This window comes from Erpetoichthys calabaricus, chromosome 17 (genome assembly GCF_900747795.2).
Source record: "Erpetoichthys calabaricus chromosome 17, fErpCal1.3, whole genome shotgun sequence".
Taxonomy (NCBI): Eukaryota; Metazoa; Chordata; class Cladistia; order Polypteriformes; family Polypteridae; genus Erpetoichthys; species Erpetoichthys calabaricus.
In genome coordinates this window covers 8,568,708-8,589,212 of record NC_041410.2, presented here as the reverse complement: position 1 = coordinate 8,589,212, position 20,505 = coordinate 8,568,708, and the positions used below count along the sequence as shown (strand labels likewise).

The 20,505-nt window shown below is 42.7% G+C and overlaps 1 protein-coding gene across 2 annotated transcripts in view; it reads left to right on the top strand.

The window, feature by feature from the left end:
- prr36a (proline rich 36a) overlaps window positions 1-20,505 on the top strand; it is a 58,656-nt gene that overhangs the window by 10,851 nt on the left and 27,300 nt on the right. For both annotated transcript variants that reach the window (XM_028791282.2, XM_051920662.1), the window contains exons 2-3: window positions 14,043-14,677; window positions 17,866-17,968. In XM_028791282.2, coding sequence (XP_028647115.2) covers window positions 14,521-14,677; window positions 17,866-17,968 — 260 coding nt within the window. In that variant the 5' untranslated portion in view covers window positions 14,043-14,520. The remainder of the gene's footprint in view (window positions 1-14,042; window positions 14,678-17,865; window positions 17,969-20,505) is intronic.

Here is a 20,505-nt window from a genome sequence, read left to right as displayed (position 1 = left end):
ACATTACTGAGGCCTTCACCTTTCTTTATTTTCAGTTATTGTGTGATGGACGTAGGTTGTTGCTTATATGTTGGAACATTTTGCGTCTTAATATTGTTTGCTAATTAAGAAAAAAATAAGGGGCCTGAGTCTTAATTAGCAGCAAAATTTGGTCACTAATTAAGGAAAGGGTTAGAATGAAAACCTGCAGCCACAGTAACTCTCCAGGACTGGAGTTGGAGACCCCCTGATCTAGAGAATTTAATACTTTTTTTTTGTTTTAGCTTGATGCAATACACCATCCATTTTTAAAATAATTTTAAGTGTGAAAGATGTCCTAATGATCTTACAGCAGCTACAGTTATATCTTGAAAGATTTATTCTGAGAAGTTTATATTTCCTTTGTTAGGAGTAATTCTCCGAAAAAAGGATTGTATCATTAACAGCAAATTAGTATAATGGGAGAGGTGACTGCTCATTTTGGCCTTTTCTCAAGACCCAGGCATTTTCAGTGGATAGCAGAAAATGCCTAATTATTCCCTTACTGCTATCTTCTCAGTTTTACTGCTGCTTCTAGTTGGTAACACAATTAGAACTGAAAGAATAAGATTTTTGTGATGAGGGAATTAATGGCATGCTTTCTCCTTGAGATGTACTGAATGATCAGCTAGTGCTTTGTGAATTGGACAGTTTTTCTTCCTTAACACACTATTAGTTTATAACTTGCATATGTGTGTAATTTTATTGCTGACCTAAATTGCAGCCTGTTTCCTATGCGGTACTGGAATGTGTTTCTCAAGAAAATGGCCGTGTTCTGGTTCTTGAGGAGGAGGGGGGTGGGGAGCTAGTTCGGTTTTTCTTAGCCTGTTTTCTTTGCATGCAATGCTTACATACTCTGGAAGCAGTAAAACGGCTGCCATTATCTTGGCCATCAGTGCACTCACTTACTAAAGTGTTATAATGGCAGAAGTCAAAGGGCATTTCAAATAATATCTGTAGTGACTGATAAACATGCAGGATAATACCGTGGATCCCACCTCTAAATTCTTCACACATAGTTATGTTGACGCCTGATCAGTTTAACCCTCATCTGCAACAAGTTTCCAGGGTAAATGACCTATGGCACATCAGAACAAATGTCGGTAAAGGAAGTTAACAGTGAGGTTTCACCATAAAGGACTTCATGTTCTTAGGCTGGTTATGCAGAGCATTAAGTCCATTCTTCCAACCCGATATGACCCGTTTCAGTTTGCATACTGGTCAAACAGGTCCAAAGATGTTGCAATTTCTGCTGCTCTCCATCCAGCCCTCACCCACCTGGACTCTAAAGAACTCTTATGTGCGAATGTTGTTCTTAGATTTTAGTTCAGCATTCAACACAATCAATCCCCAGCAGCCAATACAAAAACTCGGCCATTTGGGAGTCAAGACCTCTCTCTGCAACTGGGTGTTGGACTTTCTTACAGGGAGGCCACAGAATGTGCGGGTCGGCAATATCGCCTCTAAGACCATCCCGTTGAGTACAGGGGCCCCACAAGGTTGTGTGCTCAGCCCGTTGCTCTTTACCCTGTGGACACATAACTGTGTACCAATCTACAGTTCCAATCACATTGTCAAGTTTGTGGACGATACAACCGTGGTCGGCCTCATCACCAACAATGACAACTACAGGAACGAGGTGAGCCAACTGGTCCAGTGGTGTAAAGACAACAATCTCTTCCTGAACGTGGGAAAGACCAAAGAGATTGTGGTCGATTTTCAGGAGAGGTCATTCACATCACCCCCCACTGACCATCGACGGTGCAGCTGTGGAAAGGGTGAGTAGCACGAAGTTCCTGGGGGAAGTACATTTCCGAGGACATCTCCTGGTTAGATAACACCACATCACTGGCCAAGAAAGCTCATAACTGCCTCTACTTTCTACGCAAACTGAGGAGAGCACAAGTTCCACCCCCCCATTATGTGCTCTTTCAACTGGGGGCACAATCGAGAGCATCCTCGCCAGCTGCATCTCTGTGTGGTATGGAGGCTGCACTGCCTCCTGTAGGAAGTCCCTGCAAACGCATGGTGGATGCAGCCAGTAAGATCATTGGTGCCCCTACTGCCCTCCCTCAAGGACATTTTCCACACCCGTACTCACCAGTAGAGACCTTAGCATTGCTGGTGACTCCTCCCACCCCTTACTCCCTTTTTAGCCTCCTCCCCTCAGGGGAAAAAAGTTCCGGAGCATCTGGGCTCACTCCACAAGACTAACAGCTTCATCCACCAAGCTGTCCGGATGCTGAACTCTGTCCACTACCTTGCCCCCTGCCCCTGGACCGTAACAAGAGTCACTATCTACCAAGTACCCTACCTCAGCTGGTATTATATAAAGGACTCCATATTACATCTGCTGCTAACTGTCTGTCTTTATACATCTCATAAGCTACTCTATAATGCACCTTCTCCTTTTTTACTATAAATTTATTTTGCACTATTGACTATTGCACATTGTACACAGGTCTACTTTACAAGTTCTAATGTTATTTACCTTTTATACTTTTATTGTACTACGAAGATGAGACAGTATTTCGATTCTCCTGTATGTCAATTTACTATGTGCGCAGATCAATAAAAGACTATTTGATTTGATTTTGATTTGAAGAGATGACAATTCAGCCTAAGCCAAACTCTCTGAGCCCTTTTCAAGGGTTGCTTTGGTAAAGATTTGTAAATTTCATACGCATTGACAGTGACTTAAATCTGGCTTTCATATATAAGGTACGCTGCCAACGGCTGCTATGTTTACACAGTCATTTGATCTTTAAACTTCTGACCCTCCTCTTTAAATGGTGGCAGTGTAAGGGAGTACATTTTTAATAGACGGCTAGTTCCCTTGAGTTTGTGAAAAAATGAGCATTCTATAATGAAGGCATTTATATTTAAAAATGCTTGACCAAGCAGAAGTTCAGTTCTGTGGCACTACCTAAAATGTGCGAAACGTGAACAAGACTTGAATGTGTTTGTGATGCTTGAAACTTTCCTTGAGGTTGCTGTTTCTTTAAATCCGGAAGTCCTATTTCAGTACAATTATATGGCCATTGCAAAAAAAAAAGCGAAATCTCCTCAAATCTGAATGTTACTCCCCACTGCTCTCAAACTCACTAAAGCCAGTCTCTAAATCATTCAAGCGTGTGTTACAGGAAGAAAGGGTCCATGAGGGGTGAAGCAAGCTTTTTTTTAACTTGTGTGGGTTTGAGAGAGCAATTTCATCCACCTCTTTGCTTGCTGTTCCTTTTTAAAAGTATGTAGCGCCTGTGTCATCGGAGAGCGAGGTTTTTACAGCCTTCTCCAGGACCTTGTGTCTCTTTAATTTCCGTACTCCCCTTAATTTAATTTTATTTTTTTGATAATGTTTCTAAGTTTTTGTGGTGGTGCCCTGCCAACCAGTGGGCTAAGCTTGCCCCTTTTGTTAATTGTTTAGTTTGTTTTTGTGCTCCCCAGTTGCTCTGATCTCACTCTGTAGGAGTAACATCCTGGCGCTCTTTGAGAAAAGCTTCCATGTATGGTTAGAAAGTGTGGCTGTCCCTTGGCAAAAAAAAAAGATTAATAGTTACTTGGAATCTGTTTCTGTAGAGCTGCTTGGCTGTTGTCTGACTTGAGTCACTGTGTGTACACAGTCCAAATGGGCTGTTTGCTAGATTTCCCCAGCTCTGACACAAACTTGAATGTGACCTTTTGGTCTAATCCAATGCAAAACTGATATTTTGTGCTTTGCAGCGATGTCACTGTGATAATGTGCTTTAGGTGCAACGACTAAGGGGAGAGGTGAAGAAGGGGCAGCAGCACTCATTCCTTGCATAGCTAACCTGCTAGACTCTTCGCTTCTTGTCATTTTTTTTTGACAGTTTTAGTGCATCAAGCAAATTTTATTGCCAGTTTTGACAGTATAGCAAAATGGTTTTTCAGGGTTGTTACTGAAAATGTATAAAAAGGAGATTTACAACGTGGGATATGTAAATGCATTTTGACTGTGGCATTCCAAAGTCCTCTCTTGCCAGTACTGTGTACTCTTGTTTTCTGTCAGTACTACTTTCAGCTGAGCCTTGGGGTGTTTTTTTTTTTTTTTTTTTTTTTAAGATTAAATGTTGAACTTTTCTGGTGCATTTTGGATGGCAAGGCAAGTGTGTCTGTGTGTCACATCAGTGTACTGTCGTTGAAACCTCCTGCAAGCCTTACAATGAGACGTGTTTATCGCTCACACTCTCTTAGGCTATGCTGTGAATCTGTATGGACACTGACTTGGAGGTCAAAGGCGTTCTCTGTTCTAAGCTCTCTGGTACTTTTTTTTTTTTTTTTTTTTTCCTCAACTGTTTCAAACTTTTTTTCCTTTGTGTAGCAATGCAATTTATTCAGTAGACGGAACTCTTGCTCCAGGTGTCCACCTACACCAGACATGTCAACAATATGTACCGATCTCTTTGCTGGACCGTGTCGGTTTACTCGACCGAAAATAGCTGGGCATGTCATTTAGTGTCATCGTGTCAACATTCCAGCAAAGCCTTGCTTTGCCTCCTTTCATGATACCTAATAACATGCCGTCTGCTGGAGTCGGCGCTGTGGGAAGGGTTAACAGCCATGACAAGGTTCAGCCACAATTTCAGCCTCTTCTCCACCGCCTCCCAACCTATTCTACAATGGTATGTAGAACGCAAGACCATCAGACGAGCTTCTCTTTGGTTTGTGAGACCAAGACACACACCCTAACGACTTAAAGAAGGATTTTTTTATACTAATGTTGGAGTCAGTTGCTGGGCATTTCACGTTATGGGCCTGGATTCACAGGAGCACACTGTCAACTGCCTCTGATTCACTAAGCTTACGTTATTGAGGGATATAACTGAAAATCGATGGAAAGTGACATTTCAGTTGAGTCCGGTTTAAGGCCTATCTATTTGTGTTAGTCTCTCTCCCTCTACCCCCCCCCCCAAGAGGGTTGACCAAAGTGCTTTACATAGAGTAACAGTATGAAATAAAAGACTTACTTAGACTTAGTTCCTCCCGTGCATTTCCACACATCGGGTAACAAGCGTCCGCCAACAAGGTCAATCCTCAGCAATAGCATTTATATTTTGCCAATTGATGTCGATGTTCTTGAGGTCTTCATGCAGAGTTCTTCTCCAGGTGATCTTTGGTCGTCCAACATTCCTTTTTCCCCCCAGGGGAACCCAGTACATCGCGATCTTCGGGTGCCGATTTTCTGGTAGGCGGAGAACATGCCCTGCAAGGCACATTCGGTGCCCGGCGACAATCGCTTTCAGTCGGCGAGTGTTTGCTGCTCTTAGAACTTCCATCGTTTGTGATGCAGTCGCGATAGGAGATTCGAAGAATTTTTCTCAGGCAGTGTTGTTGGAATGTGTTCAGCTTTCCGGCGACCCGCTTCGTATGTTTCCACGTCTCACTAGCATAGATGGCCGTCGGAATAACAATGGTGTTGAGGAGGAATATCTTGATGGGTGTGCTGACCGATGCCGATGCCCAAATTTGGCGGAGGCATTGGAAGACTGCTGAGGCCTTGCCAATTCTGTAGCTGACGTCCATGTCCGTGCCGCTGTCCTTGGCCACGATGCTCCCGAGGTATGTAAACTGGTCAGCCTCATCTGCCAGCTTATTCTCGATCTTGATTCCTGTGTTGGTCCTTCGGTTGATGGTCATGATCTTCGACTTTTCAGTGCTGATGCGAAGACCCACCTTCGAAGCCTCTTCACTCAGTGAGATGGTCATTCATTGAAGGGAGGTTTTGGTTGAGGCTAGTAGCACTACATCGTCAGTGAAATCCAGGTTGGTGAGGCGAGCTTGGTCTTTCCAGCTGATACCAGAACCCGCGTTGTCCATCACGCGTTTGGTGACAGTCGATCGCAAGGAGGAAGAGAAAAGGCAATAGGACGCAACCTTGGCGGACATCCGTCTCGATATCGAAGAAATCCGTGTGGCCCTCTTCGGTCTTCACACAACAGCTTGAGCCTTGATACAGATTCTTGAAGACGGAGATGAAGTGCTGGGGTAAGCCGTAGAATGTGGCACCACAATGATTTATGGTGGATACTGTCTAAGGCTTTTTTGAAGTCGATGAAATTTATCAAGAGTGGTTTTTGGAATTTGGCGCATTGCTCAATAATGTTCCTGAGCGAAAATATCTGCTCACTACACGATCGTCCTTGTCTGAACCCCGCTTGTTGTTTTTTGCAGCATTTGGTCTATAGCGCGACTGATTCGGTTTAGTAAAATGATGCCAAGCACTTTTCCAGGCACAGATCGTAATGTGATTCCTCTCCAGTTGTTACAGTCAGAGAGGGTTCCTTTTTTTGGCAGCTTGACAATGGCACCTCGTTTCCAGGCCACCGGGACCCGTTCTTCCCGCCAGACGATATCTAGCAGTCGGGTCAATGGTCGGATCGTCTCGTCTCGACCATGCTTCAGCATTTCTGCTGAGATCCTATCTAACCCCGGAGCCTTATTGTTGTTAAGACTTAGAATCGCCGCCTTTACTTCCTCTGTTGTGATTCCATCCACACTCGCCTCCAGAGGCTTGGAAGGAACGATTATATTGAAATCGTGGGTTGAGTCCGGAACCGGCTGGTTGAGGGTCTTGCCGAAATGCTCTATCCAACAGGCGTTCTGATCTTCCTTGCTGAGGAGGATATCGCCATTCTTGCTCTTAATAGGCACGTTGGCATTGCTGTTGGCGCCAGACAATTCTCGTACAATGCGGTAGAACGTCTTTGCGTCGTTTGTCGGCGGCCTCCTAGGCTTCAGCGCTCTTTTTCTCCATCCACACTTCTCTTGTCTGCTCGACAGGCCCGCTTGACTTGACAATCGAGATCTTGATATCTTGACTGCGGTCACTTCTTTCTCACTGGCAGTCTTCGCTTGGTCATGGTGGTATTTCACCTGTCTTCTCTCGTCGATCAACGTCCATGTGTGGTCCCGGATCCAGCGTTCGCGTTGCGTCCCTCGTCTGCGTCCAATGACATCCTCAGCAGTTTCAATTATGACGTCCCTAATCTGCGTCCATTGGCTCTCGATGTCGATGTCGTCTTGCAGCAGTTGGAAGAGGTTGCTAGAATTTGATCTTTGAACTTCTCAATGGCGAATGGTCGGGCAGGTTTCTGTGCCAGTGTCGTCTTCAATTTAAGCCGAACCGTGGCCACTAGGAGATGGTGGTCCGATACAATATCAACGCCATGATAGACCCTCATGTTCAGGAGTGATGATCTCCACCTTTTCCCAATGCAGATATAATCGATTTCGTTGCTGTTGTTTCCATCAGGTGAGCGCCAAGTCTTCTTGTGAATGGTCTTATGGGCAAAATACGTGTTCCTGACGATGATATAGAGGAGGCTGCAAAGGGACAACAGACTATCTCCGTCGTCGGTGTCCACCACCAATCCATGCGGACCGACCGCATGTTCTCATCCTCGCCGATCATCGCTGATCTGGGCGTTGAGGTCTCCCATCAGAATAAGGACATCGTGCTTCGGAATGCCATTGAGTGTTTCGTGCAGTTGTTTGTAGAAAGCGTCCTTGTCGTTGCTCGCATCCTCGATTGGTGCATATACTTGGACCATGGTTGTCTTTGAGTGCCGTGATTGGAACTGAGCAGTGATGATTTGTTCATTGACTGGCTTTCATCCCAGCAAAGCTTGTGCAGCCAGCTGGTTCAGGACGAGCCCAACGCCAGCCGCATGCTGCTCAATATGGCCGGAGTATAGGATGGTCTTCCCCTCACTGGCCAATCGTCCACTTCCTGTCCATCGCATCTCGCTTATGCCCAAAATGTCCAGACCATAGTTGTCGAACTCGTGAAGCAGTTATCCCAATTTGCAGCATTGGTACAACGTCCGAACATTCCACGTTGCGAGTTTTGTTGTTGATGGTGCTGAGATGATTCCTCTTCTCATCGGACTCTGGACAGCCTTGCTGACTTTTCTCCATCGTCGTCATCCATGCAGAATTGGAGCATCCCGGCTGCGATTCTTGATTTCTTTGGTTTCTGCTTGTTGTTTCCGTAGCAATAGCTTTTTTAAGGAGCCAGGTTGCTAGCCTGGCGTCCAACCCTCCTCCTTTATCCGGGCTTGGGACCGGCATTTTTCCCCAAACGGCGGAGTTATGAAATAAAAGCCAGATAAGGAATTAACAAGAAAAACAAAAGATATGTACGTTTCCAACACACATTAATAGCAATGTAAAATTATGCAAAATAAAAAATACATAAGATTAACTCCGTAGAAAAAAAAAAAAAATAGATTTAACCATTGAAACTCATAAGCTAAAAAGCAAGTGAATATAGCTGATTTATTTGCTTGGGTGCTCCAGTCTTCTTTGCTGCTGTCTGGCTGTATATGGTGGCAGAATTTTGGTGCAGGTATCCAGGCTTGGTCTGCCAACTAGCTTTGAAATTCACCACTCTGTCCATTAGATCTGTTTGACACATTTTCCATTTCACTAGACATGCCTAACCCTAATTCTTGCCACCTTCGATTAGTCTTTGCTTACTTCATGAATTTGTTCTGAAGAATTCCAGAGTTCATTTCAGATGGTTGCTGTGGATCATCTTTACAAGTGTTGGAGACGTTTAAATAGTGACCACCTCTAACTCTGTGGGCCACACACTTCAATCCTTTCTGATCCAATTAAAGCTTGCTTTTCTTGTAAGCTCTTTATCTTCCTAGTTTTGAGGAGGTGAAATCATTTGCAATACTTTGGTACTGAGATTGATCTGGAAATCTCGGTGCTTTTTTTTTTTTTTCCTCCCTTCCCCCTTATTGTACGTATTTCTCGGCATCCTGTCTGTTGGGAATAAAAGTTGGGTGAACCGCTTTGCAATCCCAGTCCAACACCCTCTCTCTCTCTCTCTTTCCATCTCCATCCCTTTTTTGTTGTTGTTTTGCAATTGAATCTGCGATAACAGCCCAGGAAGTTGAGTTTCTGGCCTCTTTAGGAATTTGCACTGGTCTATAAAGGCTTGTTTTGTAATTCGGTACAATGAAATACTTTGAACTCTGGCATTTTTGCTTGGTCTGGCCTGAGGTAGTCCTGCCTAGCGTCAAACACTTGAGGCAGCCTGGACACATGCCCAGTGTTAAACACCCTTGCGTCCATACGCCTTTCACAGCGTTTACGTTAACGTGCTGCCAAAGCATGTGTTGGCTAGGCATTTTGTGTTGGTCTTTTGGAGCTTTTTGAAAATGTGTCTTTAGAGTAGACAAATGTGCTTTTGTCATTTCAGTGGTGAATTCCTTGCTCAGTTTTATGTATGTGGGACAATATTTGAATTGAATTGAGCCTTTGTGTTTCAGTAGCAAACTTTTTTTTTTAACTTGATATCTTCTGCAGTTTAACTAGTGAAATCCTTGTATCTTCATGTTAATCTCTAAGGTTAAAGGTGCCAAGCATTATGTATGATGTGTGTGTGAAGTTCAGTATGTCTGGTGGGTGGTTGTTGGAGCCTCGTCTAAAAATCCTGCTTTTCCAAGACCTTGCTTTTTTGCTGAAACAGCTGAACGCTGTATTTAATCCATTAAATTGCTGGTTGCATTTACAAAATGAAGTGACATCCCATACCAGGACAGTTATGGTAAATTAGTTGGACTCCATTTTTTTTTTCCCATATTCTAAAGGAATTCTAAAATTATTTCCAAAACATTTCTGGCACGAAAACACTGCTTAATAGTTTTGGTTCCGGTTGCTTTGCTAGTGTGTAATTTGTAAGACTTGTGAAATGTGTAAATGACAAATTGTATCTACCCAGGGCTAGTGATTTGTAATGGCTGCATATGAACATTCAGTTATGGTTTTAATTAAATGGGCCCACTTAATTTCCTTTTCAAAATCTGGAAGGAAATAGTGCTGTTCAGGCAGACTTGGCATTTTATCTTCAAGTGATGTTTTAAAGGAATTTTAACTGAAAAGACTTGAGCAGGTTGCGTTATGGTTTCAGACCGGAAGTCGATGCTTTGTAATGATGGAGACAATTCTAAAGCATCTACTTTGGTTTCTGCCCTTTGGTGTCCCTGTTCTTGTTAGTGGAGGTCTTTAAATGAGTTGCCCCTGTTCTTTTACTTCCCGTGTTCATCTGCTTTGCTGTATTTTCCTGCCTGTTCTGAAGTTTTATCCAAGGATTGAGGTTTTTATAGATCCAAAAAAAAAAAGTATCCCATGATTACTGAGGACTTAACACCTGACACTTGCACACTAGATGTTTATTACTAGTCTTGCCACAGTCAATTTTCTTCTTATATAATACGCTATCGTTGCTGTCCCGTTTGTCTATCCAGGATTTTAAATTGCCCGTGGCTCGCAAACCGTTTGACCACCTGACCTGAAATTTGGTACACGTACACTACGTGATGTCTACTATCCGCTTTAGGGGTGATGATGGACCTCCAAGGTTGTTCCTCTTTTTTATTTATTGTAGAATCAACTCTTGGTAGCCACCAGAAGGGTGGCCGTGTAGCGCATGTGTACGGGCGCCATTCTCATTCCCTACCACCTTCGCCGTCCCATCCCTTACCTCTTCATATCTTAAATCATTCTTGAGGCAGATTGAAGACTCAAGTGCCAGATTAAGTAAAAAATTAAACAAAAATGTACTAAATAATTGCAACACAAACACTGACTTAAACAGTTTTAACACGAAAAGATGCCAACGAAAGAAGAGAAGAAGCGGGCCGCTAGGGTGGAGGAGAAAAGATCTGCTCAGGAAGCAGCAAGCACATCAACCACTGAGTAAACGAACAGAGAGAGGAGAAAAACTATGAATGGTCAAGTAAAGTGTATTCACTGCACGTTATTGTTACTGGTATTACATGATACATGCTTATGGTAAAGATACAAGGTTGTATAAGTGGTAAGGTTTTTGATTATTTAAATTGCTGATCTGCTTTTTTAGAATTCTGGGTTATAGAGACCTGAAACCTTGGCTATCGGCATCAATTACAAGGCCAAGACCCAAACATGGATGAACCGCCATTCTGTCACGGTAACATGCACAAACCCACCCAGACATTGTGAAGAAGCAGTTCTAATCATTTTGACTTGTTCTACCATTTCTGTTTTTAAACTTAACTAGGGAGCATTGCCCCTACTCGCTTTGCTTGACAACCTTCCGCTACATGCTAGCTTCTTTGCAGTTCTGCTGCTCGTGTATGGGGATGCGGATTTTTAAACAGATTATTTTCATGGGTATTGTTACATATGCATCAACGTAACGTATAACTGCCCGTGATTGAATTTCGTTTCTCTCTAATAAATGGTTTTTTCAAATGTTTGTCTCCCTGATTTAATTGTCTTTGCAAAAGCTATTCTAATGGGAAACTTAACGTTTTAATATGAATGGCATATCAAGACCTCCTTTGGTGTCTAATGTTATCCCCTGAAGATGTACTACATTACCTTTCTTGGATACATCCTTCTTTCTACAGTAATTTGTGCGAAGGAAGACTGGACAGTGTTTAACGGTTGTAGATATTCTTCGTGATTGTAAGTTGATGTTTTCATCTTCCGCACCATCACCAACTGTTTCATCATAGTCTATTGATATGCATTATACCAACTTGCTGTGCAACCGTTATACATTTTTGGACACATTTAACCGATCAACATTTTTGCCATTCGTTTGACTTCCTCGTTTCTCGGTGCTAGGATAGTGTGTGTACTTTTTTTTTTTTTTATGTTGATAAACCTTTTGTGATGAAATTCTTAAATAAGATTTGGACATTATAAATCTTCTTTAATTGGGAAGTTAAAGTGAGGGAAACGTAAAAATTTTATAAGAGCTGAGAGTGCAGGAAGTGTCTGACAAAAGCATTCACACGAATGAGAGGTGAGAGGAGGGTGGGACATGAAAAAATCTCAAGGCAAAAGTCTCATCTCTCTTCCAAAAAGTCTCATCCTGTCGAAGGATTTTATTTTTTATATAATAGAGAGGTGTCTTCAGCTCTATTTTCAAAACCTCCGTATTCAATTTCTTCATTACTAGGGGACCAATGGCGATCTCGACAATAACTTCTCATAAGGTTGGAATCCTGTCCATGGCTGATTCAGGTCTGTCGTAGGCCACAGTCGTAAACGCAACAAGAGGGCTAGTTTACAAATGACATTCATTACACATGTGTTTTAGGGTGTAGGAGGAAATAAAATTTTGGGTAAAAACGTATGCCAGCAGTGGTAGAAAGTGAAAAGCCCACATAGATTGAAAGAGCTGGAGTTTGTATCTTGGCAAAAGCACCAACCAGCAGTTGCCATAGGTGCAAGGATCAGAAAAGGATCACTTAACTACATAAAGCTATTAAAGTGCAAGTATACTTTTTACAACTATAAACCTTTTACAATATACTTTCATTAAAGTAGCAGCGAGTTATAGTAAAAAAAAAAAAAAAATTATTGTATATACTCGCATATAAGTCAGGGCTTGATTTTAACGTATAATTTTCCGGTCTTTTATAGTTTTGGTTGTATAAATCAAATGCGGAAAACTCACACTATTGGTCCAAGAAATTACGATATGCTAACGTCCACCTGAGTGAGTCACCACAGAGCACACGGCCTTTTTTTTCTTTATGTATTGTGCCTACGTGACCATGCGGTAATACCCAAACTATTCCGAAGTGACATTTGCACTGTTTTGTTTTTTTGTATCTCTCACCCTCATACACCTTTATTGTAAGGGCATCCCTTATCTACGATGGAGCTGGTTTTAAATTAAAAGTCGATGTGGCGAAAAATTGGTAACTGCAATGCTGCGCCAAAATTCAATGTGTCTGAGAAACTGGTGTGAGATTGGAGGAAGCAAGAAGAAAGTTTAAGTGTTGTATTTTTGAAGGGGTCTGATTTTATTATTGATTTTTTCTGGGTTTCAAGATCCGACTTCTACATGAGTATATATGGTATCTACAAAATCCTAAATGGTATTTTATAGACTCCTGTAAACATACAATTCTCAGCCTTTATTTCTATACGGTGTGTGTGTGTATTTATATTGGTGCACTCGCACACAAACCTGGAGAGGCTCAACCATGAGGATGATTGCCCTTTTTGTTCTTTTATTATAGCAACATTCTCAAAGTTGTCCCCTTTCATGATTGTTGGCGTTTGGAGCATATCCCAGCAGCACTGGACAAAGTGCCAGACCATTTGCAGGATCCACTCACACAGGACCAATTTTTGACTCAACCAGCATATCTTTGTCAGTGGAAGGAAGGCTCCCATAGCCATGAGGAGAATGTCCTGTTTGCTTAATGCATGCCACACTTGTGGAAGGAATGCATGTTTAATCTTTTGTTCATGACCTGGACTGCACAGTTTTAGAGGGTGCCAGTTTATTATGGGATATTTTTTATAATGAAGAACCGGAGTCAAATTTATAAACTGATTGCTGACATAAGCTTAAAAGCTTTCCTTGGTAAAACTATGCTCCTGCCAGCTCTTGTAGTAGTAGCTGTGCCAAGCTGGAATGACGAAGCCCCTCCAAACCCCTTCTCATTATAGAAACGCACTACTAAAAATACATCAATATTTGTAAATACTTCTAATCTCATGAGTTGCACTGAAATGTCCTTCCTAACCTGAATTTCCACTCCTGTGATACAAATGGCATAAATCGGTTCCTCACCTACAGGTGTTCTACAGTAGTGTCTGTGGGCATTCGGTTACTTGTGCCCACTGGAACTCCATTGAGAACTGGGCTTTACACATAACCAGAACTGCGCAGAAGCTCTTACTGCATCTTGAATGGCAATCAGCGTGATATTGTAGAGCTACCTCTTTTTAAACTTGATTTGTGGCAGGCAAGATATTGGTCATCTGTGAAGACTTTCCTCTGTAGTCGCTGATAGAACGCTTTATTTAGAATAGCAATGGTGCAGGCATTTGATTATGGAAAGTTCATCTGCTGTGGCAAACTCCTAACTGGGAGCAGGCCAAAGATGAAAAAGGTGCATTCATTTGATAGATAATTGCTTGTAGATACTGTTGTCCTCTTCATCGCTGCTTCAATATGTATTCCTTTTGTTTTTATCTTCTAGGTTGTCACAATTTTGAAGCACGGAAGTTTTCACTGTTAAAGCCAAAGCCGTAAACTGGAGGAGAGATGAAATCTGATGGGGTTGCCCGCAGCTGAACCAATGACGGGATAGAGAGTGCCGAGTCTGGTAATGACGCTTCACCACCGGGGGATGTATTGCCCCCGCAGTCAACGGAAAAACCAGCAAGCAACTGGGAATCCAGCTACTCCTAAATCAAAGGGCAGCAAATGGGAAGGCCATGGGAGAAGGAAAGCCTAAAGCCAAAGGTGTTGGTGGTGCACTAAAGGGAAGGCCAATGCTGCGCCAGTCAAGACGACTAGTTCTGCGGCCTCCTCAAAACGAATGACACTCACCCCAGAACATCTAATGGAGCCCAGAGACCAATTATACTAATGGAGTAGCCAAAAAAAAAACCACCAACAGCTACTGAAAAGAAAGTTGCAGCAGTAGCTCCAGCTAAAAACCTGGTTGCCCCCAAATGCCAAAATTGCTGACAAAAAGCTTTGGAGTGGCTCGACCTGCCACAGCACCTTCCTCATCCACCCTATCAGCCAATGGGGTGAAGCAAACTGTGCCAACAAAAAAGCCAGGATCCGCTGGAGTCACAACAGCAAAAGTGCGTCCTTCAACATCTGGTACGTTGTTGGAGTGTGTGTGGAGCAACTGATAGTCTAATTTTTTTTTTGTTTGTTTTATGGGATAGGCTTCCCATGTAGCAGAACGATGCTGAATATTGTTTTGTATGTGCTATTAGAATAAATGCATGATGATTTATGCAGAGAGCAAGATGGTTTGTTCAGTGAAAAAGCTCCTTGCAAGTGACCCCAAGGTGAATAAGCTTCATGCTACAGTAACATCTAAGTCAGAAAGAATGCTCTCGTTGACCGCTAAAATTAAGGTTTATTGCCTGTATCCTTGAACTCTTAATTCTGTGCAGTCACTACAGTACAATTTACATTCTTTACATCCTGGCTTTTAATTAAATTTAAACCCCGGAGTAGAAACACACAAATATTTTATTTATAAACGCACTGTTTTGACAGCCGGGTTTGAAGTTGTCTAAAGGATAGTCTGTCTAAGCTGCACATGTCTGATTAGCCTCACATTTGAGAAGCAATGTTCCCGAAAGGAAGCTGGGTAGAATTTGTACCACACAAAGTAGAATGACCGAGAAGTAGTGGTAAAGTATACTGTCTAGTAGTTTCATGGAAAAGTAATGCCGGCTCCTGACCCCAGTGGGTTTCCATAAGGGTCAACGCTGACGTAACAGCAAACAATATCAGTCAAGTTGGGGAGCATGCTCTGGTACAGTGTGTTGTCGCACCCACTACACGACGAAACACCTCAGGATCTTGGTTGGCAACCCCCCCAGGCAGACACGCGGTCCAGTCCCACCCTCCAGAAATGACCCTCTATCTGCCGCAGCCAGGTGTCACATGGGTGACCCCTTGGCCTGGTCCAGCCACTTGGATCCCCAACAATGAGGATCTTACAAATCACCCTCTGGGAAACGCGCCACGTGGCTGTAGTGCCGTAAATGACGCTCCCTCATAATGCAGGTAATGATCCTTATTTGGGACTCCATGAGCAACCGCTCGTACGACACAAAGTCAAACCAACAGTACCCAAGGATTTTCCGGAGAGAGACAGTACTGAAGGAGTCCAGTCTTCGTCTTGGGTCTCTGGATAGCGTCCATATTTATTTAGAGTCCTGGTGCTTCCTGTCTATATGGTTGTGAAACAATATCAGGGTGGAGGAGAAAAAAGTCTGAAGTTCCCTGTGACGTCTAATTACTATGTCAAGTATCACAACGTCCCACATGGACAAATCTTAGCAAAAAATATATTTAATATATGCAGACGATCCTCTCAAATGTCTGGGGTGCGTGTTTCAAATGGGGTTCAGGTTTTCAGTTTAAGATTTGCCTTCTACCCTCGCTTGATAGTTGTCAATCCTATTACTGGTGAAACTGATCACCTGCTTGTTCAAACAACATTCATTTCTAGAGCACATTTTCTTACAAATGATGTAGCTCAAAGTGCATTACAGGATGAAGAAAAAGACTATCTTCTTCTTTTGGCTCTTCCCGTTAGGGGTTGCCACAGCGGATCATCATCTTCCATATCTTTTCTGTCCTCTGCATCTTGTTCTGTCACCCCATCACCTGTGTGTCCTCTCTCACCACCTCCTCTTAGGCCTTCCTCTTCCCTGCCAGCTCTATCCTTAGCATCCTTCTCCCAATATACCCAGCATCTCTCCTCTGCACATGTCCAACACCAACACAATCTCGCCTCTTGACTTTGTCTCCCAACCATCCAACTTGAGCTGATCCTCTAATGTCCTCATTTCTAATCTTATCCATCCACGTAAAAAGTAAAGTTAGGCAATGCTAATTAACAGAGAATGAAAGTGAGGTCCAATGGCCAGGAGGACAGAAAAACAACCGAAAAAAACTCCAGATGGCTGGAGGAAAAAAAACCAAATCTGCAGGGGTTATGGGGCCACAAGACCACCCAGCCCCCTCCTAGGCAATCTACCTCACATCAATGATCTCAATCAGTCCTCGGGCTGCACGTTTAAGAATTAGATAATGGTGGTCGTGGACATTTGGCCTTCAATTCATCAATGTAGGGACAGCACTCTCTCTGATCAGGTGGTGGTGAAGCCACCGCACAGCAAAGTAGGGGTTCGTACAGATTTCAGAGCCAAATTGGTTATGCACAAGTATGCAAGACATACTTTCTGCCCGATTTTTGTCTTTATTCCCTTTTACCTTTTAATTCTCTTTGATTATATACCTTTCATGACGAGTCGTGGTATCAAATGAATGAGCTGCTACAGAGCAGGATTCCAGACAATGAACGAGGATCATGTTTGTTTCCCCCCCCCCCCCCCCCAAATTCAAAAGCTCATTCTTGTCTGAGCATGCTCTCTCTTTTCACTCACGAGAGGATTATCTAACAATATTTTTACAATAATACACGTGTTTAGGATGTCGTGAGCATACAACCCGATACTTGACATGAGCAACTTGAGATTTTTTGTTTTGTGTTTGTGTGTGGACGTTTAGATATTGTTTGCATGTCAATATTCGCCCGCCCTTGTTAAAATGTCTGTATAATTAATCGAGTTTCTCCATGAAAATGCCAGACTACATTTTTCTTGGCTATCACTACAAACAATGTGGGAGAAGTAACTTCATTATTTTTTATTTTTTTTTTAAAAACGATTTTTTGTGGGGTGCTCTTTTTAAAGTGGACAATGTCTTTGTCAAACTATTACTTAAAGTTGATATTGCCATTTCGCAACATTATTTTTAAGATGTTTCCTTACGCACTTCAGAAGTTCCATCCATTATTAAACCTGCTTAATAAAGGGGAGCCGTGGCTTTCAGAAAGTGCCAGCCCTGAACATGTTGCCAGTTAATTGCAGAACAAACTCCTGGGTACACACTGAGACTGGGCACCAACAGTACATGAGGTCCGTTCCCTTAACCCCAACATACATGCCGCTGGGATGCAGAAAGTAAACCAGAGCAGGCACACACATGCTAGGAGCATGAGTAAACTCCAGATGTGTACGGAGTAGCCAGGAATTGAATTCTGGGTCCTGGAACTAAGCTAGGGTTGTACTGGACTTTGAGTCCAAAGGTCTGGAGCTGAAGCAGCAGTGCCAGTGTGCTGTCCAGATGACTCCAGCAGAGTATTAGACTATTCAGAGGGTGCACTATGCTCTTTGAGAATAAACTGATTCCCTGCCCCCCCCCCCCCCCCTATTTTTTTGTTACAGTATTTAATGAAATTTTGATATCTTCTTTTTCAGCCAGTTCAACACTAAAGACCACTTCCACCGCTCCTTCTAAATCGACCTTGGGGCCTGCGGCAGGAGCTAAAACTGAGAAACCAGGAGTTACAAAGACAAGCAGGTGAGTTTGTGGGTTGTTGGCCCATTCACTAGTCCAGCATGGCACCTGGAGTGGGTACTGAAGTGGAAAAAAGTTATGTTGGGCTGAACTGACTTGCCATCTTTCAGACGGTATTTACTTGTTGGCTGCCTGGGTGCTAAATTGTCTATCAGCAGATGTATACCAGCCTATAAACGTACAGTACATATATCCAAAACCAGTCCTTAAGTCAAGTCAAGGAATGGTGTAGGGCAGCGGTTCTCAAACTGTGGGGAGCATGAATGTTGCCATATGTGGCGTAATTTCGCTATTCGTAGGAAAATTTTAAACTTGTAGCGGTGTATCGGCAGCAAAAAATATAGGATTAAATTATTAGGGTTTGAAAAAAAATGTTAGGGGGGCGTGATTAAAACTGTTATGAAAACTCGGGTCGCAAATACTTACAGTTGAGAAACACTGGTGTAGGGTGTTCCTACTCTTGGTAAAGCTGCTGACGCCTTCATATCTGGCAAAGGATGGGGATGTCCAATGTTCCATTCATTTGTCTTCATACAAACAAACTTAACACCTGTGTTTTGATTTTGTTCCTGTAAGACCTATTAAGTCATACCTGTTTGTTTCTCTATAAATATGCCAGGAGAAATCTCCCTATAAATCTTTTTTTTTTTTTTTTTAAACTTGTCACACTTTTGACATGGACAGACAACGCTTCTAGAGAATCTTGAGAGTTGGTGAGAGGAAGCAACCTGTTTGAGAGATTAAGTGCAAGTAATCCCTTTTTCATAATAAATTAGTTATGTGCACCTCTGGGCAGTGAATACAGTTAGGTAGTCAAAGCTCCACATTGCCCTCCGAGGCTTGGTGATCAATTGCAAGAAAATATCTGTTGACGCCAACAGGCATCCAGAACGTTGAGTCACTTGAATGTAGCAACTATTTAGCAAAGCTGTGAGTTTGACTGCAGAATCTGTGCGACTTACTGCTGCTGTCCTTAAATTCCTGTTATCTTACTAATACCCCCTCCCAGGTTGCAATTGGGCGCATTTCATTTAAACGTTCATCTCGTACAGAAGAGCCTCGTCTTAGCTTGCTGGCATAGCCATGCCAGCTGCTGGTGGAGTGATACCTTGTATGTGACTGAACATTAAACATACAACAGAAATAGTTCTCGTATGCAAGATCTCAGAATGATTGGCAGGGGTGCTTGCAGCAGTCGTCCTGTCAGTAACGTCGGAGTAGTTAACATGTTTGTGAAGTCCTTGTGATACAATGAGATGACATCACTTTAGAGTCGTGCTGGACACACAAAGTTGTGGGTTTTTTATTTTGTTAACTTTGTCACAGAATTTTCTCTATACTATAGTTACCTCTAAGCACATACTGGGGTGACTTTCCTGCAGTTCAATAAGCATATGACATTTTACAATGCTAGTAAGTGTCCTTTTGTTTTATTTCTGTTGACTGATTTGTTTGTGAGCCATCTTGTTGATGCATTTGCTTCCTGGCGCGCACACCACTCTGAATGTGGTCAGATACAGTAGCGTAAATCTTCGTAATAGATATCAGCACCTCAGTCATTGTTGCTGTTCAGTGACTAAATATGAGGAGTTTGATCTGTCCAATAGGAACCACTTTTATGCTTTCTACAGCCACAAAAAACAGTCTGTAAGCCAGTTTTTTTGCCAGAAGCGAGTGCTATAAAACTGGACCTGTTTCACATTGTGCCAGTGGTTCCCAACCTTTTTTTGGCCATGCCCCACCTAGGCCTCTCTTTAAAATCATGATGTCCCCCACTTTATTCTTATTACCTATTCAAAAAGTGAACTACTCCCGTGGAGGAAGCCCATAATGTCATTCATTTGGTCTAAACAGGCTTCCAAAGAACATGGAAAGAAAAGAGGGAAAGGAGAGTTGAGGTACTGACAAAGAAATCACTAAAATTGTTAAAATATGAAAATACAGCAAATAGTTTTGAAAACATGAGACATGATATTCATAAATAGAAAAACTTTAATGACAACTTTTTCTGTAATGTTTTGATCATTTTATATTTTTGTTATGAATTGTAACAATGATGAAATTTTGCAATATATTTTTATGGTAAAAACAATTTCTAAGTAGATAAACCCAAGCTAGTTGTAAAATCATAAATTAAAGGGTTCTTCACCATCCCCTCTGTGTGTATATATAAATGTCTCAGAAAAAAAAAAAAATTTTAAAATCATCCATCCATCCAGTGTCTCCTGCTTATCCGAGGTCGGGTCGCGGGGGCAGCAGCTTGAGCAGAGATGCCCAGACTTCCCTCTCCCCGGCCACTTCTTCTAGCTCTTCCGGGAGAATCCCAAGGCGTTCCCAGGCCAGTCGAGAGACACAGTCCCTCCAATGTGTCCTGGGTCTTCCCCGGGGCCTCTTCCCGGTTAGACGTGCTCGGAACACCTCACCAGGGAGGCGTCCAGGAGGCATCCTGATCAGATGCCCGAGCCACCTCATCTGACTCCTCTCGATGCGGAGGAGCAGTGGCTCTACTCTGAGCCCCTCCCGGATGACTGAGCTTCTCA